Here is a 25,004-nt window from a genome sequence, read left to right as displayed (position 1 = left end):
AAATTACAGTTGTGATTGTCAGATTGACAGTATCTTTCTGAGCTTGCTATTTCATTTAAGACAGTGTAAGTTTTGTGCTTCATTTATTGTCACTATTGCAGGATTTTCCCCTTCTTTCTGGCTGTCATTCCAACAAGGATTTTTTTTTTTTTAAATCATATAATTTGCTAAAACCTCCTAGAGTAAATCCTTTCAAAATGAGTTTAATCTATTTTTAAAAGGAACACTAAAACATATTATACTTATGTTACAATACATATATGTAGAGATAATTACCCTGCTAAGCACTCAATTTACAATCAGAAAAAGCTGTTATGTTTTGCAAAGCAATTGTTTTATCTTTGCTAAATTACAACCTTAATTGTAACTCAGCAAATGTTTCTAGGCATCTGTAACAAACATTACGAACATTCTGATTACATATTTTTTTTCTAGAGATTATGCCTTCCTTCTCTAGTTCACCTGTCTTGCAGCCCTGACAAATTCCAAAGCTTAGGAGCACCATCTAGTTGTTTCTACACCAAAGCTGCTGCCCTTTTCTTTAAAATTATGTACTGGTTTTGAAAGTATTCTATTCAGACATCACTATTAACAATAAGATTTTGAACAATCAAATTGCTTTCAGTATATTTAAGCATGAAATTTTTACTGTTAATATTTATTTCTACATGAATGCAAGAAGATATTCAAACAAGGAAAAACTTAGAGTATTAGATGTGCTTGGCTCTATCATGTGTATTTGCAAATAAGGTTTGGTGACTAGATAGAGGATCTCATCATCACACATTGGCTGGAATGATCTCTGGAATTCTTTTGTCCTGTTTCAGTAAAGTGAACTAGACCTGTTAGCACAGTTACCCTCTGTCCAAGTCCCCAACAGAGAGGAAAGTAGCAGAGGTATGAAATACAGCCTGCTGATGTGGGATATACCTCCATGGTTCTTCAGTCTTTCCTAAAGCAAACACCTAGCACTTGAGTGAAGTTAGCTCTGTCACTTTTAAATTTAACTGTAATGTTATTTTACAGTGTTTAGGGTGACACAAACAGGGTTTTTAGCCCTATTTTTATCAGCATTCTCCTTATTGAATACAGCATAGGTATTTTATGCAGACTGCAGAAAAGTGCAGAGTCAGGATCTTTATTGTGATCAACCCACCCGCAGACTATCCACTAAAAAATTAAAGTGGATAATTTTACCTATGAATTGTATAATTTGTCAGCACGCAGCATATGTATTAGCACCAGAAGAAAAGAAGTACTTGGCAAAAACATAATACCTAAAGAGACCTGTATAAGTCTGCCCATAAAAGCGTCTGGCAGGAGAACTAAGAAGGTCATTGTATCATTTTTACTGTTTCCCAAGTGAAAATTATCTTCATCCTGAAAAACTTCCTAGAACTGCATATTCAAAGGCACCCGGAGACCTACACTATATGTTAGACGTTAATTTAAGAAATCCAAAAAGACTGTAATATGCAGAAGAAAAACTATCTTGTCATAGGCTTATTTCTTTGTCCTTGGCTGTTAAAAAAAACTCCAACATCTTCAGGTTACAATAGGCTCAGTTGTTGGACTGGAATGAATAAAAGCAACTATGTATTGACTTATTCTCAGAGACAACAGAATACAAGTAAAGCAGAGGTGGAGAAATGTGCATGGGTCTACAGACTTAATGAGGGAGTTGCTATGGGACAGTAAGGAAAAGCATAAAGCACATTTATATATGTCTTCAATGTTATGGCAGAGGCTGCAAAGAATTATTAATTAAGTGAAGGAAAAAAAGGACTAAAGAGCTTGAGAAACAACACGCTAAGTCATTCCAGTCAGAAGTTTTTCTTAACCTGTTATGTAATTTGCTTTATAAAAGCTGGTACCCCAGGAAACAGATGGATGCTGTAAATTCTATTCTTTGAAAGAACTGCTAGAAGCAGCTTTCCCTGGCTCCTAATGAGGTCAAGGTTTAATATGAAATGAGCTAAAATATTCCAGTTTTGGAAAAGAACATTTAAAGTTAAAATCACAAAAATGTATTTTCATGAACTAATACTAATGTTAGGAATGTTGCCCTTCTTTTTCTCTAGGAACTACTAAGCTATAGAGACTGCAAAGGCTGAAAGAAAAAATCCCTTAATACAGCAGTTGTCATCTCATTTTCTACTTGGATTCCAGAATCTTGCTGAACTTTCACAATCTGGATCCTAAAAGACATCCTAACCTGTCAGATAGATACAAGTGAAAAAAAAAAAAACCACAACCCCAATAATGATAAACACAAAAATAGAAAATCTGTTAATTTCACATTTAGAAAAGTTAAAATACTCAATGTACTTCATAGAACAGTATTGTTTTATTATTATATATTGTGCCAACATCCACTATGCTTCTTAAATCCAAGCTTTGCAACCCTGAACTAGTTGAAAAGAGACAGAAAAATAAACAGAGGAAATACTTCAATATCTATATCAGTCAGCTACCCCCGTGGAAGTGGAATAGAGTGTCAGAATATTAAAACAAAGTCACTGGCAAATCTCCACGATAACAGCTGTACTATACCCAGCAAAGACATACATCATAACAAACAATCCCTGTAGGAAAAGGGACCATCTAAACGAAACAAAAAATAGTTCTTATTCTCTGCTTCTTGGGAAGATGAGGAAGGTTAGCCAAGTTTACTAGGTTGCTTTTGATGATCAGCCCAGCCACGTTACTCCAGATCACTATGTGCTTTCTGCATCCATGCAGCAAGTTCTTTCACCACCTGACTTAAACTCTAAGGAACAGGGTGTACTTGTAAAAGAAAACTCTTCTCTAGATACTGGTAAGGTGCAGCAAGGCCTTGCTATTGCTTTATCAACCCCTTTTTTCTCTATATATTACACAAACGAGTTGATTCTCCTCACTGTCTCAGATGCTGCTGCCTTTCACCAACCGCACTGACCACAGTGTCAGTATGGGGGGAAAAAAAGGAGGTCACTTGTGAGACAAGGGAAAGTCAAGACAGACTCTAAGTCCTGAGGGAGCTCTATCTAAAGAGAAGCAAAACCCAGTATGGTAGAGTCCCATTTTATCCCACTCCCAATCTTTATTCACAGAGAAGAGTATGTACCATCTCATGCGTTTCCAATGGGGTATTAATTGTGTATCTACTGCCGAGTTGAGGAATGAGTTGCAGGCAAGAGATGACTACAGTACAGGCATCTTAAGCACTCAGAAATGCCACAGACACTAGAAAAACCTTCAAGCTCACTCTGCAGCCAGCAGGTTTACCCCAAAGGACCAGGGATGCATTTGTTTTGAGGAGGAGAGTTGTCACTCCAGAAGAACTATGAGAGAATAGAAGGAGCCTAGTGCTAAGCTGTGCCTAGGGCTCCAGTTTTCTCTTGAAGCTATGGGTACACTTAGAACAAGTGTCTTGCTTTTTGTTCACATGATGTGGACTGCTGCAAGCTGCCATTTACTCTTGGGACCCCAGAAGCAACCTGGACAAGGAGAATGAACGATCTAGAATCGAACTCTTCCCTCCCACACCCTCCTCTTCCAGTGCCTCTGTGATCTGCTGGCCAAGAACCAATGGGTAGGAACCTGCAGAGGAACTGGCGCTGCTGCAGCTGCTGTTCATGGTCCAAAATGAAGTTTCCGGGCTTTTTTTTCCAGAGGGAAAAGGCAGGACAATAGTGAGGTCAAAAGAGCAGCAAAGGAGGTGTTATGACAGTGTGTCAAAGGAAAATGCACTTGGCATTCTGGCAGTGGGGGACAGTCAGCTCTACTCTGTCAGGGAGTAACACTAAAATTTGGGGTTGATTTCTGGGTTTGGGAGGGTTTTTTATGGTCTTTACAAATTCTCTGCTAGCTTGGCTTGCTGCTACAAGGAAAGATTCAGTTCAGACACAGTATCTGCTACAGTGAGCAGAGGCTGACCTCTTTCAGTGGAGAGAGAGAGGTGGTGCTGCTTGCGAGCAGGACGCATCAAGGACATCATTGGCAGTGCCAGGCACTATTTAGTCATGTAATTTAATGCTTTTCATTTCTGGTACTAAGGGAAGTCCTTTTTTCTCTCCTTTGTGTAACAAGACACAAGAGAACTCATGCAGGCAGTAAGTAGTAGGTTTCCTTTGTAAGTGCAGTTGGCTGATTTGACAAGTACACTACATGGCTGATGATTCTGTAACAACTCTTTTCCCTAAAGATTTTTCTTTTTTAATGTTTGTGAACAAGTGTTGTAGCCAACACTCACTGCCAAAGACTTGTTTCCTTATTAACAATCTTACCTGGACCTCAGCCACGTTTGTTCCCTGCCATTCCTCTCATTTTTCTGAAACCCTCTTGCTCTCTCTGCTTCCTCTTTCTTGGTTGCCAATACCATCGATAGGAGAGAAAAGCACTCTCTCCTTAAAGAATATGTACAACTCCATCCTGTTTACTTCATGTTCAGACTGACCTCTTGGTCAAAACAGCAGAGCTGCACCATTTTATCACAGTAAGTGACAGGCTTTTGAAACAATGAAACTTGAGTTGAAATGTTTTTGCTGAATATAACAGGACATAAGGGCGCTTGGAAAAAAAAGCAATGAGCCAACATTAACTAATTAATTCTTTTGGCATTCCTATGCTACAAGGAAGCATAAATCATTAAATCAGACTGAGAAAACAGACGCATCTCCTGACAACTAGAAAATATATCACTGCAGGTAAGTAAAAATGTTTACATTAACTCCCCCCCATACTACCTTGTTGCTCCCTGTTTATATTTAGAAAAGAAACCTTTTGGTCATTATGTATGAATCACTTTGGTTACCCTTGAATTTAGTAAACAACGTCCTTATCTCTGTTGGTCAGATAGCCTACTTTTGGAGCAGGAGAGCAAGAGTAACGTTCCTACGATGTAAAATAAAACTATTGTAAAAAATTGCCAGCTGTGTTTCCTTTTTAGTTTCTAGGTGACTTCTGAAACTCAACTGAGACTGAGAAGTTATGTAAGAATTGTTTTAAAAAATGAAGAAACAGCTTTCCCTGCAGCACCTCAGATTAATGATGCTCCTGATTTTCTCTTTGTAACCAGAAGCATTGATCAGCTTTGATTCATGTGAAGATCATCTTCTGGTGTGCTTCTTTCTTGTGATGTGATGTGATGGATATAATCTAATTTTAAAAAACTCAATATGCTTCTATTACTAGAAGTTCTTTTCTTGATTCCTGCTTCCCACTTATGCACGTTTCCTGTGTTCACCAATCAAATATGGATACAAATCAAAAATGGATACAGAGGAGGAGGAAGCGAGTGAAAAAGGGAAACACCATGTGATAGATGGGAAAGAGAGCAGAAGGGCAGTGTAGAATCACACAGGGAATGGACAGGATTTGAAGAATAAGGGCAATAAAAGATAAGAGTGTAAATTTGGGGGCTGTCCTACATAGGGATAGGAGTGGGACTCAATGATCCTTGTGGGTCCCTTCCAACTCAGGTCATTCTGTGATTCTGTGTGAAATATAACTTCTGCAGCAATACAGGCTGTACCCTGGCTTCATAGTCTAGGTGTAGTGATCTTGATGTTATGATCACAGACAGGTCTGGAACAAGGACACGATTTTCCTTTTTCTGTCTGAGGCCAGATATGAATAAAGTCCTGATTTTTTTTCTCATACAACATAAGGTCATAGCCTGGAAAAAGCAAGGTTCACCCCTGAATAATGCAAAGAAGAGAGGTCATGTATAATACAGCTCTCAAAAATGAAGCTGTAGTTCATATAATGCTGCCTTTAGCAACAAAGCACACTTAATAATTTTCTCACCCTAAACGGGTCCTTCTGGCCCCTCCCACTTGCTCTGAATCACATGACTAAAATGAAATAACATTGCTCAAATAAATGGGTCTTGAAGAAGACAACCTGAACACAGCCAACAATGCATCATGAACATCTAAAAGCTTACTGCCACTAAGAGGGGACAGCAAACAACGGTATTACTGTGTGTGTATGGAAGGGATAATTTCTTAAGCCTGTTTCACCTTCAAAGATAGTTTATTATGGATGTATGGCATCCAAATTGTGTGCCCAACTGCTTAAGATCTCCGCATTTAAAACAAGAGGAGCCAAACGTTATCATCCTCAGTGTTGTCATGAAGTTCACAGTGTCCCAACACATCACACTGAGAATTATGATGAGCATAAATTGTAGCAGACTGTTAGAAATTATATATACATATCATCCCAGTAATATTTTCTCCATGCTTCTAGTAAGACATACACATACTAGATCCAAAGTTCTCCCCTTACAGGGAAAGAAAACGACATAGTCCTCACTCAAAAAGGCACAGATCTCACTCATACTACTGTTTCTCCTGAGGTTTGCTGCTCCTGAAATTTCTCTCTGTAAGAACACTTTGTCTCTTCCTCAGCCTCGACAGACATTAAAATCCTTTTTACAACACAATTTGTTGCCAGTAAAAGCTCCGTGTTCCAACAGGAAGGCAAAGCAGATGAATTCCACAACACTGACTGCACTCCTAGAGCACGAATCCTTTTACAATCCCATTTGAAACTTTATATACTGCCTTTTATTCAAGCAAGTATAGAGATACAACTTTTTTCTTAGTAATATATTCACTTCCTTTTTGCCTGACACAACTTTGCTGCTATTTGCACGTCCTACCTGAGGATGCAACGAACTATTCTTTGTGTTCTGCCATTTTTGAGAATGTTAGGTTTACGCCTATTTTTTCCAAACCAATTAACAGCTTTAGATGTTCAATCCAAACTAGTCTACATGTCATGTTTCAGAGGAAGGCAAGTGATATTTTCTAAGGCTATCAGCAACTTACCAAGATAAAAGAAGTTAATATAGCCCGTGAACACGCACTGAATTTGTCATTCCACTGTAATAATCCATGTACAATGTTTACCTCTTGTAAACATTTTCTCGCTGGTAGTGAGAAAGTGTAATCAATCACTCACTTCTAGGTAAAAGCAGTTACTTTTTGGCAGTTATTGGACAAGCTGTCATGCTGTGAATTAACAGATGAATTCCACAGTGACTTCTCTACAGCCTTTAATAATAGAAATAAAACCTTAACAACAAAAATGTTCTATACAATAGCCACACTGAAATTTAGGCACCCAAAATTATCATTAAAAGCTTAATCATGGGTCTGGAGCCTACTACTCACGTCCAAACTGCTTTTACAGCAAACCGTATCCTCATGAGTCTCAGGCCTTAATTTCTAGACAACAAAAAAACCGATTTGAAAACTTGAACTACCTGAAAAGAAATCAGTTTAATAAATGTTATTCAGCACTGCTGGGCTGCATGAAAGAATAACTTCTTAACTTTACCAACAGGCATATGGAAAGATGGGAATGTGTAGCAAATTAAAACGATACACCAAGAACAAAGTAATTGTTCAGTTCTCATGGAGTCTAGCTTTGTGTTATACAGCATATCAGAACTGCACCATGTAAGAGAGCATAGAAATTAAAGTAGCTATACAACCACCTCAAAACAACCTTATTCTTGGCCTTTGTCCAAACCAATCTTTGCTTTAAAACTTAGGGATGCCTATCAAAGTCAAATAACAGTCCTGTTACCAGTCAGTGGCTTTCAGTATTTTCCATTCTGTGGATCTCTACAGCTTTCAAGTATACTGATATGTCGCTTTAAATTTTCACATTAATTGGATTATTGCATAGCAAATACTGTTCATATGGCAAATCCCTAGGAAGTTATCTATGCATCTGTACCTCACAGGGTAGAAACACTGTCATAATAAATATAATATCAGCAAGTGTAAATCAGTGTCTTTCCTGCTTCAGTCCACAGCCTGAACTCCAAACTTACCCTACTGTCACTCTTCCTGAGACTCAGAGAAACCGTGGAGCTCACAGCAGGATACGGAAACCTCTTAAATTGCTCTCATATGTATCACCAAGACCTGCCTGAAGAGACACAATGAATAGCATTTTTAAACAGTATCTTTTGGGTTGCTTTGCCAAGTGAGAATAGAAGCATTTTGGATACTCTTCCTTAATGCTCTCTTCCACCTTCCCGAGCTGCTTCTCCACAAAAAAAGCCACATGAAACGCAAGCAGCCTGTAGCCAGTAATCCAGTTCTGCGTTGCCTGGGAAAATCACAAACCTTCAGCGCTGAATTTTAGCACAGAGGTCAGATAAACTGCCTTCCCCACCCCTTCACAGCTGCAGACACAGCCAGTGAAAACTGCTCAGAGAGCAGATGCACAAGCATTCCGCACCAGCACGAACAACACAGACACCTGCTTATTAGCATGTTGTCAAGTCGTGCTCTCAGTGACATGATGGGCTGTTATTTTTCAGCATGATGCTGTGTTTTGCTTCCATGATAGGCCTTTGGGGCCATAGCGTGTCAAAGATATTTTCTTACTAGGTGAGTTAAAACTTACAAGGGTAGGACTCCATCCTATTATCAGTGTTTCATAAATTCAAAATAAAGCTAGTGCTGTCTCAGCAGATTAGCTGTGGATCTAAAAGGGGCGATTTCTTAAATTACAGGGTAGAAAGAGAAAATAAAATTGGTGTCGCTGCCTCGGTTGAAAGGAAAAAAATTAACTGCTTTCTCCTTTCCTGAAAGCCTTATCCTTAGTAAATGTCATTTTTTTTTATCATGAACGTCAGCATTAGAAAACAAACAGTCATCTCATTGATGAGAACATTCAACAATTTTGAAAGACTACATGATCCATAATACTAGACTTTGTTTGTGACAAGAAATAAATGTCCCTCATAACTTTTTCCACATTCCATCAAACACAAGTAAGGAGTGAGACTATCAATAAAGGCTTTTGACAATGATAAACACACCTCCATCCAACAAGTTCATGCAACTTTTTTTTTTTTCCCCCCAGTACTGCTCAGGAAGGTCCTTTGGCTATTAGAAACGTCTAATTTTTTATATGATTGTTTTACTAATATATACCATGCTATAAATAGATTATATATTATTACATGAACTATAAACATATTTATTACACTTGAACAACCTGATAGTCTTCTATGATGGCATAACTGGCTGCGTAGATGAGGAAAGAGTTGCAGATGTTGTCTACCCTGACTTCAGCAAGGTTTTTGACACTGTCTCCCACAATACCATCATAGGTAAGCTTAGCAAGTGTGTTAAACGAACGGATGGGAAGGTGCATTAAGAACTGGTTGGATGGCAGAGCTCAGAGGGTTGTTGTCAGTGAACAGTCTAGTTGGAAGCTAGCGGTCAGTGGTGCTCCCCAGGAGCTGGTACTGGGTCCAGTTTTGTTCAACATACTCGTCAATGACCTGGATGAGGGAACAGATAGTATCCTCAGCAAGTTTGCTGATGATAAAAAAACCAGAAAGAGTGGCTGATACACCAGAAGGCTCTGCTGCCATTCAGCGAGACCTGGACAGCCTGGAGAGCTGGGCAGAGATGAACCTAATGAAGTTCAACAAAGGCAAGTGCAGGGTTCTGCACCTCTGCAGGAACAACCTTGTGCACCAGTTCAGGTCGGGGGTTGACCTGCTGAGAAGTAACTCTACAGAGAAGGACCTGGGAGTACTGGTGGACACGAAACAAACCATAAGCCAGCAGTGTGCCCTCACAGCCAAGAAGACCAATGGTATCCTGGGGTGCATGAAGAAGAATGCGGCTAGCAGGTCGAGGGAGGAGATCGTCCCCCTCTGCACTAGAGAGAGAGGCCACATCTAGACTTCTGTGTCCAGTTCTGGGCTTCTCAGCTCAAGAAAGAGAAGGAACTACTGCTGAGATCACAGCAGAGGGTCATAAAGTTGATGAGAAGACTGGAGCATCTCTCTTATGAGCAGAGGCTGAGCGACTTGGGTCTGTTTAGCCTGGAGAAGAAAAGACTGAGAGGGGATCTTATCAATGCTTATAGTGGGTGGGTGTCAGAGGATGGGGCCAGACTCATTTAGTGGTGTCCAATGACAGGACAAGGGGCAATGGGCACAATCAGAAGCACAGAAAGCTCCATCTGAACATGAGGAAAAAGTTCACTTTGAGGATGACAATGCACTGGAACAGACTGTCCAGAGGGGTTGTGCAGTCTCCTTCTCTGGACATAGTCAAAACCCTCCTGGGCATGTTCCTGAGCAACCTGCTGTGCATTAACCTCCTTTAGCTGGTCCCTTCCAACCTTGATCATTCTATGATACTGTAATATGCACATAATATATACAAAAAGAAACAGGGAAAACAGGAAATAAGAATCTCCCTGTCTTTTTAGATTGAATTACACTGCAAAACAGAAGAACTTTCATTCTTCTTTGGAACAGAACTGGAAAGGTCAAACATGCCTTTTTAAGCATCAGTTAAAGGAGGAAAACAGGAAAACAAACAAGCCACTGCTGGCAATCTCAAGAGACGTTCTGCTTGTGGAGAAGCAGTGAGACTAAAATGCCTCTGAAACTAATGAGGCATGACTCCTATGTTTTATTTACAACAGTTCAACACAAACTGCCAGCATGTGTGTCGTATTACCACGTGGTACAAAAAATTGCAGCGTCAGAGTCTCCTTCTGTTAGTATGGCCCCAATTTTGAGCCATACTAGCACCACTTTCAGCAGGTTTCCTGGCCTGTAATTCCACTGTGTGTCATCCAAACTCAGTTCTGACCAGCTGGAGGTGGCCATTGCTGGGCACAAAGATGTCTTACTGGTGCTAGTTGGTCAGGAACAATTTTTCTGACTTTCATACCAAGTAGGATAAGAAAGAAGAGGAAGAATTTACAGGCAATATATGGAATAGGAAAGGGACAGAAGTTGTCAGCTGCATAAATTAGGATTCCTGAGATTGTGCTACCATATACCTCTTCTTCATTAGACAACTGTTTTCTAGACAAAGGTAACAAAGATCAGATCTATATCATTTTAACAAACCATTTGATGTGAGTTAATACTGCACACGAAGAAAAAGGGGGGTTGTTCAAGAAGTCTTAAGCAGGGAAGTTAGATAGGGATAAGACGGATGACAGCAGAGGAACAAATAAATAAAATTCTAATGAAGAACCTCAATGAGCAATTAAAACCCAGTTGTAGCTCCATTTAAGTCTTAGATCCCATCTTTCTTACTGTTTTAATTATGAACTTGGAAATAAAGAAAGTGTGTGCTAATGAAATTTGCAGATGGCCTGAACAGGGGTTTTATTAAAACAGAGGCAGACCAGAATATAGAAACAATTGGATGAGATCATATATTGGAATGCAAAGAAATTAGAAACTAATAAACAAGCAGCTACAATAATTGAGCTCTTCAGCTGGAAATATTAGTCTATGACAGAACAATTATATGGTCCTGAAAAAAAGGCACTTATCATCCTAGGGTGGATTATGTAAGGTATATTCGGAAGTCCAGTATCAGCATCATGCTACATGGCTGATGAAATACTGTACAATTTTGTATGCTACAAAAATGATATTGAAAATGAAACACGCACAGGCAAAAACTGTTAGGGCTACTGAGAAAATGAGGAGTCTACTTTGTCAGAGGAGGCTATGACAGCTGATGTCAGCTTCTTTATGGGGCTCCGTCCATGAAAGCAACATGCAAGTCTGCACTTCCTCCACGCACATCTTTCTATCTCTGAATCTGTAAAGACCAAGTAGCATTGTAGAGAACATAACTACAAATATATTTTTGTGTGCAAGCATTCAGACGCTTGTTAAATACGCAGACTGACTGGAATTTCTGACTTTAGGGGAAATAATGTACCCCAACTTTTTAAGTTTATCAGGGACTTGTGACTCACATCTAGATATTTAAGAATGAAGAAAAATATAAAAGGTTAAAACAGTTCATCCAAACTAGAAACAGGCCTATAAAGCCAACCAACCAACAGAACAAACAAAACCTCCCAATACACAAAACTAGACTATATAGAAGAATAACAAACTTTCTTAATTGCTCTTAGGCATCATGACAGCTTTGGTCACGTGGACTGAGTAGAATTATCCCACTGACACAGCTGGAAACTATTCACAAAACCCAGGTAGTTTTCATGGATACGGTGAACATAGTACCACCTTTTTCTTATGGTGGCACTATCTATCTCAGCTGTCCCATGGGCAGGGACATCCCTCACCATACCAGGCTGCTCAACGCCCCATCCAACTTGGCCTTGAAGACCTCCATAGATGGAGCATCCGCAACTCGATGATCCAATGGATCTTTTCCAACCTAGTGATTCTGTATGATCATTGAGTCCCACCATTCTTATCAGTCCCTAAACCATGTCCCTCAGCACCTCATCCACCTTAAACACCTCCAGGGAAGGTGCCTCAACCACCTCCCTGGGCAGCCTCTGCCAGTGCCCAATGACCCTTTCTGTGAATTTTTTTTTTCTGATGTCCAGCCTGAATAACATGCGAGACCAGAGCTGGGGCAGAACAGGTTTCCTGCTTACATGGAAATGCATAAATTTCCCCAAAAATCTTATGCATATCTTATCTTACGCAGATCTTATTTTATGCATATATTATCTTATGCAGATATCTTATGCATTCCTTTCCAAGGTCTAGTTTTAGTCTTTTGAACTTCACAAGAGTCAAATCTCTTGCTGATTTGGAGCCAGCTCTGCCCGACCTTGCATTTGAGATGGGGAAAGGCTGCAAACAGGTGATTAGACAAGGAAAGACATCTGTTTGGCACAGATCACACTGAACACAAGATGTTACCATCTCCAAAGAATGAACGGTGTCCGGGAAAACACCGTTTGAAAGAAAACAGGCTACAGAATCATAGAATCAGTAGGTTGGAAAGGACCCACTGGGTCATTGAGTCCAACCATTCCCATCAGTCACTAAACTATGTCCCTAAAAACAGCCTATCGGTGGGACGTTCTGTCTGACTTTCAAGAATACAGTTAGATGAGCTTAACCCTAGTTTAGCTTAAATTGAAGGCACTCTGCTTTTTCATAGAATCACAGAATCATCAGGTTGGAAGAGACCCACTGAATCATTGAGTCCAACCATTCCTATCAAACACTAAACCATGTCCCTCAGCACCTTGTCCACCCGTGCCTTAAACATCTCCAGGGAAGGTGACTCAACCCCCTCCCTGGCCAGCCTCTGCCAGTGCCCAATGACCCTTTCTGGGAAAAATTTTTTCTTAACGTTCAGCCTGAACCTCCCCTGGTGGAGCTTGAGGCCATTCCCTCTCGTCCTGTCCCCTGTCACTTGGGAGAAGAGGCCAGCACCCTCCTCTCCACAACCTCCTTTCAGGTAGTTGGAGAGAGCAATGAGGTCTCCCCTCAGCCTCCTCTTCTCCAGGCTAAACACCCCCAGCTCTCTCAGCCGCTCCTCATAAGGCCTGTAACAGTCGCCGCTTCAGGTCTCTAACCGCCCCGCTGACCCTCACCAGGTCCCCACAGCAGCTCCGCCCCAGCTCTCCCCCCGCTCCCCCAGCCAGCGCCGCCCAGTCCCACGCAGGCGCTGGGAGCCCGGGGCGCAGACCCCGCCCCGCGGGCGCAGGCGCGGGTTTGAACGGCGGCGGCGGCGGCGAGCGTGGAGCTTCCGCGGGCTGAGCCGCTGATGGAGCCCGTCCTGGGAGGTATCGGCTCGTGTGCTGAGCGATGGAGGCTTCCCCCGGAGGGGTGCGGGGGATGCACCCCAAATCCCGTGTTCAGTGCTGGGCCCCTCGCCGCAAGGATGTTGAGGCTCTGGAGCGAGTCCAGAGAAGAGCCACGAGGCTGGGGAAGGGGCTGGAGAGCTGGGGGTGTTTAGCCTGGAGAAGAGGAGGCTGAGGGGAGACCTCATTGCTCTCTACAACTACCTGAAAGGAGGGTGTGGAGAGGAGGGAGCTGGCCTCTTCTCCTAAGTGACAGGGGACAGGACAAGAGGGAATGGCCTCAAGCTCCGCCAGGGGAGGTTCAAGTTGGACATTAGGAAAAAATTTTTCCCAGAAAGGGTCATTGGGCACTGGCAGAGGCTGCCCAGGGAGGTGGTTGAGTCACCTTCCCTGGAGGTGTTTATGAGGTGCTGAGGGACATGATTTACTGGTTGATAGGAAAAGTTGGACTGATGATCCTGTGGGTCTTTTCCAGCTTAGTGATTCTGTGATGCAGCAGGGCCACGCTCCTTGCAGTCCTTCCTGCACCACTTCCCAGCCTCCTCCCCTCTAACCCGGATACAAATAGTGGTTACTATTACAGAAAGTGAAATATTTCTGGTTTAATCTAAAGCAGAGTTAAGTTTCATCCGTGTAATTGTTGTTTCTGAAGGTTAGGCAGTGTGTTTATCTGATAGTGTGTTTTTGTTTAAAACATGCTTTTCCAAACTGTTTTCCCTGAGGTGGCTCCTTCTTTGTGATACAAGGAGCTTTTGCTATTACAGAAAGTGGAATATCTTCAATTTAAGCTAGAGTTAAGTTTCATCTAATCAATTGTGCTCTTTGAAAGTCAGACAGGATGTCACTCTAATAGCATGGGTTTTATAGCATGTTTTTTCAAATAGTATTTTTCCTGACACTGTTCCTTCTTTGGAGGTGATGTCGTGTTCAGTGTGATCTGTGCTGAACAGATGCCTCTTCTTCTCTAGTCACCTCTGTTTGCAGCCTCTCCCCATCTCAAATGCAAGGTCAGGCAGAGCTGGCTCCAAAGCTCCAGTTAGCATGAGATTTGTCTGTTGTGAAGCTCATACTAACATTAAAATGAGTCTTTGGAAAGGAATAGAATATGCATAAGATTCTTGGGAAAACTTATCCATGTGCATGTGAGTGAGAAACCTTTTCTGTCCCAGCTCTGGTCTTGCTTCTCGGGATTGATGGAGATCACTGCCTCGTGTTGCCCAGGCCTGTTAAGGGATACTTGCTTTCTGAAACTCCAGAACAAGTCTTACAGAGTTTATTTGCTGACATTTTTGATATAGCGCTCCTCGGTACAGAGTCTAGGGTGGGACTTTGCCCTTGGGGCAGATAAGCCAAGGCAGCCTGTAGGCAGAGGGACCTGGACAGCCTGGAGAAGTGGGCCTGAGCGAACTTCATGAGGTTCAACAAGGCCAAGGGTGAGGTCCTACACCTGGGTCGGGGCAATCTGACAGGATGGGGGATGATGTGACTGAGAACCGCTATTCCTCTGGGATGGGTCAGGAGAAGGCCACAAAGATGATCCGAGGGCTGGAATACCTCTGCTGTGAGGACAGAGTCAGCGTTCTTCAGCCTGGAGCAAAGAAGGCTCCAGGGAGAGGAGACCTTATAGCAGCTTCCCAGGACCTTCAGGGGGCTATAAGAAAGATGGGGAGGGGCTCTTTACAAAGGCCTGTAGTGATAGGATGATGGGGAATGGTTTTAAATTGGAATTAGGTTAGACATTAGGAAGAAAGTTCTCATGATGAAGGTGGTGAGGCACTGGCACAGGTTTCCCAGGGAAGCTGTGGATGCCCCATCCCTGGAGGTGTTCAAGGCCCAGTTGGATGGGGCTTTGAGCAGCCTGGTCTGGTGGGAGGTGTGCCTGCCTGTGGCAGGGGGGTTGGAACTGGATGGGCTTTAAGGTCCCTTCCAACCCAAACCATTTTATGATTCTGTAAGTTGCCCTTTACAAGAAGCAAGTTCACAGCTTCAAACCCTTCCTCTTTTTTCTTTCCATCAATGGTACAAAAACTAGAGTGCCTTGTTATTTGGTGTTCATTTGATTAGCTAAAATTGGCTAATTATTGTAAAATGTACCTTTGATCCTACTGCAGGTGCATGCGACTCTGAATTAGTGTTCCTCTGAGTTCCTAGTCTGACCTTTACTGAAAGTGCCGTGACCTGTTTTTCTAGGAGGTTTATAACTATGAAGGTTCTTAAATATTTGATGTAACAGGAAGGTATTGCTTTTGCAAATGCCGAGTGCTGTATTTTTCACAATAAGTCCATCACGAAAAAAAGCAACTCTGACACAAGTTGCCTTTGTCCAGTAGCAGGATGAACACAATTAAAAGCACATTGGAGTAGACTTGTCTTAAGTTCCCCAAGTTCCCCCACTCATAGTACTGTTTATAAGGGTCTTTTTTCCTTGCAGTTTGGCTAGGGAAGTGTTTTATGTTCTGTATTTCTCCTGTATGTTAAAAGTGTTTCTATCTGTTACAAAATATGATAATTTTCATGAAAGTGCTACTTGCTACTGTTAGAACATTATTCTGGTTTTCGTTTAGAAAGAGGACAGATGACACTACACAATAGCGAATCAGGACAATGTATGTAGTAAGTAAGAAAATCAAGTAGTATTTGCCAAGGGTGACCCTTTTAAATTGACACTTTCAATTCTGAGAGTTGTCTGGCTTACAGTTTGTGTAAACGTGCTTTTGGTGAACCAGTGTTCCTCCAGTTTTCTGTAACTTTTCCTGATAGGCATGGCCAATAGAGCTGTAGGTCACTCCAGTGCCTCTCCTAAGTAAAATGAGTGAAGAGATTGTTATGAGTTCTGTTTGTTCATCCATCCCATGTCAGTATATCTGAGTTGTTTGGGTTTTTTTTAAAGATGTTCCCAACCAAGACTGATTTTATTCCTTGAGAAGATTATTAGTCTGGTTGATAAAGAAGGCTACTTAAATGCAATATACCTAAAGTTTGATTAAGCAGCTGAGATGAAATTGTATTAGTGCCTGTGATATGTTCTTAATTTGGGGTGATTCAGTATAAATAAGGTGGAATTTGAAGTCAGTTGGAAATTGCTATGTAATACTTCTGCAGAAGGTTGGGTTTTTTGGGGAGGAGGGGAGACAGAGGAAGGAATAATTCAATCACATTTCTTTCATTATGTTCTGTAACTTGCCTTAAATTTTTTTATTAACCTGAAGATTATGAGCGATTAAATAGTGATGAGGGTAAGCAGTCTTGTAAAGATACTGCACCACTTATTAAGATGGTAATGTGACAAAGTGAAAAGTTATAGAACTAGTGTCAAACTTCTAAGTCTATTCTTTTACAGCTAATTTAAGAGACAGGAATGCGTCAAAAAGACATTCCACTGCTGACATCAGATACTGATTTTATTAAAAGCTAAACTTGCTACTGAATACAAGATGTGTAAAAGCAAAATTGTGTTGCAAAGGCAATTTTAACCCTTTTTACCATGGTGTATATGTCATTAGCTGTTTGGGTTTTTTCTCTCTTCTGTTCCAGGTATTTTGGCATTTGTAGATGTTTGGTCATCTAACAGAACAGAAAATTACTCGAAAACCTTTGAACAGCAGCTTATTGATATGGGAGCAAAAGTAAGAAACTATTTTGAAATAAATAGAATGGGAAAGCTCTTAACTGTAAACTAGCTTGCTTGTTCTGCTTGTCATGTCTGTTTCATTGTAATATGAGCTTTTAAAGCGCAGAAAGGAAGAAAATCACAAGCCTGAGAATAGATGAACGTACTGTAAAAGTCGTACTGGTGGCAGATGGATAATGCTTTTAAAGCCTCCCTGTATCTGTAAACTTCTTTGTATATTGTTATGATAGCATGTGTTTGTTGTGAAGCATTGGGCTTGCCATGTACTGTGTGCAAAACAAACCTCAGTGCTGAAAGCCTGTGGTTTACAAGTATGTACCTTATGTTGCTTTGTTTTCTTTAACTTACAGGCAGCTGCTCTCTTGTTTTTACAATATTTTCTGAACTAAGTACCATGGTATTTTGTTCTTCCATTCACCCTTCTACAGATTTGATTCACCTTCAGAAAGTGCTAGTAAAAAACACAGCTAAGAGTCTTTGTATATGTCTCAGTGATTTTTCCATGTCAGGTATCGTTGCCTTGTAGGTGCCAAATATGTTTAAATACCAGCTGTAGAATTTCAGGCAGGGAATAAAGTCAAACTGGAATCTTCCCTTTTTGTACTTTTTTACTGGTTAATGGAGATTTTTAAAGCCCACATCATGCTCTAAATTACACTTCTGTAAATTCCCAGTGTCTTTTAAGTGGGCCTGGATACATGCATACCTTACTGTCATTTGGGAAATTTTGCTCATCTCCCCAAAGCCTCTCTTGCTATATAATTTAGTTGAGAGAGCATGACAGAACAGTAGAATAACTTTTTTTACTATAAAAGCAAATACAACTCTCAAGAAGTAACTCGAGTAAGAAATATTTCTCATTGTTTTGTGCTGTGCTGTCAGATCTATGGAGTTGTCATCATGGCTGTTTTTTCTCACAGAAAATATGACAAAGCATAAAGCTTCAAAATTCCTCAAGTTGATCAAAAAGTAGCTGGATGTGATGAAAGGTATAGGTAGATGATACAGATGAATCTCTTTAGCAGACCCTTGTAACTGAAAAGAGATGATCCTGCCTATTCACTATTCCAGATACTTCCTTCCCTTTTATTGGGCTGAGCACATGATAGTAAACACACTTGGCTCACTCTGTCAGGAAAGAAAATTCTTATTTAGGTTCTCACTAGATAGCTTGAGAAGTATGAATCAACAAAGGTCAGGTGAACTGCAGAGAACCTCCAGGGGGAGGAGACAGGAAAGGTGAGAGAGAGAGGTGTAAGGTGGTGCTCCTCCGTAATTTGGAGGCAAAGCTGTATCTAGTATCTGCCTACTTAGGGCATGGGCTGTGAGCTGGATGCTAGCATAAGGGAGTAAGCAATTGTATCCATATGTCTAATTTATTCCAGAAGAGATTATTGGTCCTATATACTCAGATACTTAAATACCATGGTTTTTTTTCTTTGCGAAGCAAAAAATCTGCTTCCCACCACAATTTTTTGGGAAAGCTGAATAGTTTGCTTAAAGCCAAGGGTAGATCCAACACGTTGGAAGCCAAGTATAGTGATGCAATTGAGAGCACAGCAGAGAGCTATACAGCTGTTTCCTTTTGGCTGTGCTGAGAAGACACCGCTTTAAAATATGCACTATACTAATGTTACTGTGTCAACAATCACAACTGGTCAAACAGTTTTGTGTAGGATGTTTAGTCTTCACAAAAGGAAACTTTGGTTGTGAAGGGTGGAGTAGCTAGAACTAAGGAGGTTAACACTTAATTGTGAGTCGAGAATAATAACTGAAGATTTGATCAGTTGTACAACACAGTGAAATTGTCAGGTATGATACTAGATGTACTGGCTCAAGCTTTCTGTATTTCTCACTTTTTAAAGTGTTACCATTTTTTTTTGTTTATTTCTTTGTAGTACCTTCAGCCTTCCCTCCAAACTAAAGGGATCTTTATTGATTGGAATTAGTTTAAGGGATGAGGTTAGCTCTAATCTTTAAGCCAGTTAGTTTTTGCTAAATAAAAGATGTAATTTGTCATTTCTTTGTATAGCGGCAACTATTTTCCATATGGCTGTTCCATAAGAAATCATGTTGGGCTACATAAATAAAAATATTTTAAGATTAGTGATACAGCTAGAGCAGGGAGATAAAAATGGTAACCTAAAGAAAAGAACTTTGAAAACAAGAGGCTACTCTAGCCCTCTAGCATGGTTTTCATGGGCTTGCCTAACAAGGCTTGAGTTTTGATCGCTTGAGGCATCTTGCGAGGATGGGAAAAATCGAAAAGTCCTTGGCATAATGTTTAGAATAAGTTTTTATACTAATGGTTTATACATTAAAACCAAACTACACTACACTAGCTAAATTCATTAGTATTTTCTGATTATCAGACTTATAGGTGAGATCTGTGTGTACTTCTGCAGGTTTCAAAAACTTTGAACAAGCACGTGACCCATGTCATCTTCAAAGACGGTCGTTTGACTACATGGAGAAAAGCACAGAAGATGGGTGTGAAAATAGTTTCTGTACTGTGGGTGGAGAAGTGAGTACTCATGAATATAATGCATGTGACCCACTCTAGAGATAATGGATTCTAGTATTGTTTTATTTAAAAACTTAAGTACAGTACGTGGGTTTTTTTAAATGTACTTAAAAATAGTGATAAATCTGAGTAAATGATAACTTTCCTATGACACTGTTCCTACTATAAGGCATGTTTGCATAAAAAGGTAAAATGTTAAGTCTTGAATGTGTTTAAGTAGTTCTGTAATATATTTGTTAACCAGTGTTCCACTCCTTTGCTCTCAGATGACATGCATAGACAGTGAAGGCCAGATATTTATGCTGAATAGAATTCTTAGATTTTTCTTATGAAAAAACATGCTTAATCCGAGACATTTTACTGTTTCTGTGCCTAACTCCTATGGACAGAATATCTCTGAGCAGGAAAGAAAAAGATCCATATGTATTCTGACTTTTAAGACATTTGGCAGGTTCAGAACAGCGCTGCTTGCAGATTCTCAGCTATCATATGGTAGAAGTTAAATTTTTAAACAATAACAATAAATAAATAAATAAATCTGTTTCCAGTTGCACAGCTAGTCCGTGAGAACTTACTAGTCCATAGCTGTTTCTGAGTTTACAATGTGCTTGTGAGGCCTAGCTTATATCTTGGGTGGCGTGTGAAAGCGCTTAAAAAGCACTTGCAATATTTATGAACGTGCATGTATTAAACTCAAATTGCTCCAATCGGTAAATTGCTGTGATGATGAAAATTAGATATAAGTCAAGTAAAGAGGCCTTTCCCTAAACCATTTGCAATATTCATAGAGACACATGCAAAAGTAAAAAAAGAAAAAAAATGGGGAGGGGGGCAAAACTGAACTCTGCAACCACCTGAATACAAACTAGTACAAGCACCAAGTTTGTGATTAAAGTCCATGTGCCAAAAAAAAGAAAATCATTCAGTTCTACAGACCCAGGATTTTTCTCTTTTTTTTAACAATATTGCATCTAGAAGTTATAGCTGCATTACCCAGCCGGCTTGAGCACTGAGGAAGAAATATCTTGAGTTCTCAAAAATGAGAGTGATCTAAAATTTTATTTATGTGAATATATCTTTCTGTGACCTGGTGTTATCTAAGTGCATGACAATGATGGTCATTTCAGTCGGAATCTTTGGTTATAGAATTAAATATGCCTTTCTAGTGGCTGAGTGTTTAACTACAGAATTTGAAACCTTAGTCACAGGGACTTGGACGTACTATAGTAAAAAAGATCCTAGAAAAATGTCAGTGAGTAGTATCTGCAATGAAAGAATGAGAGAGCCTTACGGGTAAGGGCCTAGGATGTGTCATAAAGAAACGCTGTCTCTGTAGTAGCAGTTCCATCCCAAGAGCCTCCTCTGCAGTACTGGAAGATATTGAGTGGATGAACGCAGTAGAAAGCTCAGACATAGCTGGATATGTGATACTGTAGGGGACAGCATGGAGCTTTGAGATCCAGGTATAAAAAACCTGAAAAAAACCTTTAACTGTTGCTGGATACAAGCAAAAATTAAAAGACAAGAAAAAGGAGGGAAAACTTAAGCTGTTTGGTAGGAAAGAGAAGGCTGGCATCTCCCAGGTATATTTTGAAGCATTCCTAGTATCGTGCTCTGGACAAGGCAAGGTCTCGCTATATAGCTTAGAAGATGAGATTCGCTGGAACTGGGAAACAATCTGAAATAGAGAGTTGTATTTTACTGTGGGAGAGGGGACACAGCTGAGCTGTGAATTATGAGTGAACTTTTCTGTAATCTTTTTCTTCTGCCTTTTACTTTAAAGTTAATGCCGAAAGGTACACAAGAATATAGAATGTAGATTGAATTGTACACTGGGCGGAATTCATAGGAATATCATATCCTCGAGCAAAGAATAGGTTGGAAGCAGTAGAAATGTACATAAGAGGTAGTAATAGTCTCATTAGTCACAGGGTTATTCACATGTGGCACGGATAATACAAAACCAAAATGAAGCTGTGCTAATATACATGCTAAGTTTTTTTTTTTTTGTAACAGATGAGGGAACTGGAGTGCCTGACCTTAAGTTATATGCCTAGTATATCAATATATCAGAAATCTGGTAGGCGGAAGGCAGTATATTGAACCTAGGGACAATGTAAACAGGAAGGACTGAATAATCCGTGCAAGCAAAATAGTCTTCCTGTATGAATGGAAGCTTAGTTTGAACCTGCTACCTGTCTAAGCAAATAATGCAGAGGTTGTATGAGTTGATGTTTTAGTGTTACTGAAAAAAAAGCTGACTTGATTAACCAACTTCTCCATTCAAACAGAGAGGCATGTTCTCACAATAGTCAGAAATGCCATGAAATGTCAATTTAGGTAATGTAATAATAAAGGCGGAATTTCTGGTGTAAACCAGGAATTGAGTGACTCTTGTTGAAGTTCAGTACAAAGATAAATATTTTAGGTATTGCTTTGTCTTAATTAGTTTGTGGATGGTTGTTCAAATTATTATAAAGAACCTTCTTGTAAGTATGACCACAGTATAAAAATCAACATTTGTATTGGAACAGCAAAACCCAAGGAGTTCTGTGACAGTGCTCAACTGTAAAAGGGAGTCTTACTTAAAAGGAAAGAAGTTCTGTTAAGAAGAAGCTGACAGTGAAAGGATTAAAATTCTTGCTGGTGTTAAGGAGACCATTTGAAGCATAAGTTCTCTTAAGAATATGAGAAGGAAGATCACATGAGGGGAAAATTAAGGTTTTGGGATTTAAAATAACTGTTTTCATGACATCATCACCTCAGTAGTCAAAAATCAAATTAAATGGAACATAAAATCTCATGTAGTGGGATGACAGCATTTTATCATAGAATGTTGTGAGAGGTTTGCAACGATCATGACTGAAGTTATAAAAGTTTTCTAACAAGATGTGAGACTTGATTGAAGAGACAAGATTTCTTCAGCCTAGAAGAGAAGTGGAAGTGGAGGGGGAGACTGTTGTGCATACAAAGGTTCATATGGACAGTCTGAATAGGAAATTAATGTATATTTTCCTTTTTAGTAGAAGAATTGAAAAGCATCACATGAATCTGTCTGGAGGCAGATTGAGAGAACTTAGTGAATGATGTGGTTCTTCTGTAGAAATCCTTGCTTCATAGTCAGCAAAAATTTATATGGGTTTAAAAAATGCTGATGCAATTAAACATTTAGTTTTATGAAAAACCAAATACAATATTGCATCTGACTTTGTCTGAACCAAAAACCTGCGGAACATAGCAGAGTAAACTAGGAATGTTTGGCTATGTTTTCATGTTTTTACATGTTCTTGGGAATCTTGTTATTGAAAACAGGATGCTGATGTCCGTGTTATTTAATCTGGATGCTGCTTTTTCATGTTTGAGGTCTGACAAGACCAAACAAGGAAGCAGGTCATTAACAATTACTCCAACATTTCCTGATTCTTCTGCTTTGTGCATGATATTCTCCCACTTAACAGCTAGTGGACCCTTACTTCCAAACTGTTGTGTGTGTATGCTTATGTTACTTTCCCCTGAGCAGTTTGAGCCTCTTGGAGAAACTTGCTGTAATTGAAAAATACAGTCATACTTGCTTTTCTCCATGAAAACCAGCACAAATAATGAGAGTGTGAGGGGTTGTGCAGTATTTAGTGAACGTTGCCTTGTTGAACTCTTACTGGATTTCCAGTGTTTTCTCCGATGATCTGCCTCAAATTTGTTTTGGAAGCTTCTGCTTTACAGTGTAGGCATCTATTTGAATCTAAACTGAATGCGGTTCTACAGTTTAATAGGAAGTAATTTGATTTGGAATAAGAATTTAAAATAAGATGACAATTGAAATTAAAAAAAACCAAGTCATAACTCCTGACTAAATGTATTTTGAACCAAAAAATGGAAGTATTTCCTTCTTTTTTTTTGAGTGGTAGATATGTCTAACTGAAAAAAGTACAGAAAATCATGAACTTACTGCAAGATTCATGCAAGTAAATTATAAGTTTAATATAAAATTAGTGACAGTGTTAGGATCACTGAAAAAGTTCTTTAGGGCATCTTCAACTCAAATACCTCGATGAGCAACTTAAAAAACCCCCAACAATAAAAGAATTGCTACAATCTATGTCCAAATTAGGCACGCTTGATACTTCTGAATCAATGCATAATTAGAAAACTGTACACATGTATTCTAGTTATAGTAACTCACTCATGTCACAAATAAGACAGACAAATCTAAATGTAAGTGATTTGTCTCCAAAGTAAAAAAAAAAAAATCTTGTAAGGTATTTAACAGTCAGTTTTTTCTTCTGTTTAGATTCTCTGAATCAATGAAATCTCTGGATTAATGTAAATTGTAATGTAGTGTACATCTCTGCTGACTGTTACCCCAAATTTAATAACAGCCAGCATGTTAAATATCTCTGATGTTCCGAGGGAGTCTAAACTCAGGTAGTTTGACAAATGCATGTAGGTTTTTGGCTCTTTTCTTTATTCAAAACTGAGTAGGTATGCATTAGATGAGAGTTCTACAGGTAGAAACTTTATAGCAGTTAGATCACTAGGTGTCACTAGAATCCCAGCCTTGAAAGAGTTGTGAGGGAATTCCAGTGTAGTCTGTTAAAGTTCTATACTCTTTCCAATAATCCATTTTATTGTTTATTGTTTGAGAATAAAACTGTATTTGCCTTTTTTAATCAGAATTAATTTATGTATTAATAACCAAATTTTTTGTCACAATATCTCCCTTAGTGTTCACAAGTGCTGTAGATTGTATCGTGTTCCAAGTTAATATTAGTTCCACTGTTCTCAAGGCAATCTTTGAATGTGAAAAGAAAAGCTAGGGGTGAAATATAAGTTGGATTATTAGTTTTGTAATTACAAAAAGTTTGCATAAATATAGATTGTTCCTCAATAAGGGGCTGTTCTTAGTATTCCATTTATAAAGAGAAGGCAGAAAGCTGAGACTAATAGATAAGATATAAAAGCCAGGATCAGGTGAAGCCTTCTTCCTACTTTGCCTGAGTAGAAAAATTTCCTCCCACTCTTGCACCATAACATTCTATAGATTGTAGTTGGGATTTTATTGTCATCATGGTGAAGAAGTTAAGGTTAAGTGGACTAGCTAGTGAACAATTAAAGCCTACAGCCCTCACAAGTCAGGGCAAGATTTGAGTTTCATAAGACTCAGGCCAGAAGGACTTGAATAAAGTGGTTATTGAATATGTGGACAGTGGCATATGAGTGGGAATCTTTGAGTTCAGAAGAGCAATTGAGAGGATGTCATTAGGACAAAAA

The 25,004-nt window shown here is 39.6% G+C and overlaps 1 protein-coding gene across 1 annotated transcript in view; it reads left to right on the top strand.

Annotated features, from left to right (window-relative positions):
• Positions 1–13,479: 13,479 nt before the first annotated feature.
• The window catches only part of MCPH1 (microcephalin 1), a 135,258-nt gene continuing 123,733 nt past the window's right edge, over positions 13,480–25,004 (top strand). Inside the window, exons 1-3 of the mRNA XM_069851514.1 lie at positions 13,480–13,563; positions 17,116–17,207; positions 19,618–19,736. Of these exons, the coding sequence (XP_069707615.1) occupies positions 13,545–13,563; positions 17,116–17,207; positions 19,618–19,736 (230 nt within the window). The 5' untranslated portion in view covers positions 13,480–13,544. The remainder of the gene's footprint in view (positions 13,564–17,115; positions 17,208–19,617; positions 19,737–25,004) is intronic.

This window comes from Phaenicophaeus curvirostris, chromosome 2 (assembly GCF_032191515.1).
Source record: "Phaenicophaeus curvirostris isolate KB17595 chromosome 2, BPBGC_Pcur_1.0, whole genome shotgun sequence".
NCBI classification, from domain to species: domain Eukaryota; kingdom Metazoa; phylum Chordata; class Aves; order Cuculiformes; family Cuculidae; genus Phaenicophaeus; species Phaenicophaeus curvirostris.
Note: the sequence above shows the minus strand (reverse complement) of the source record. Positions and strands in the feature narration are given on the sequence as shown.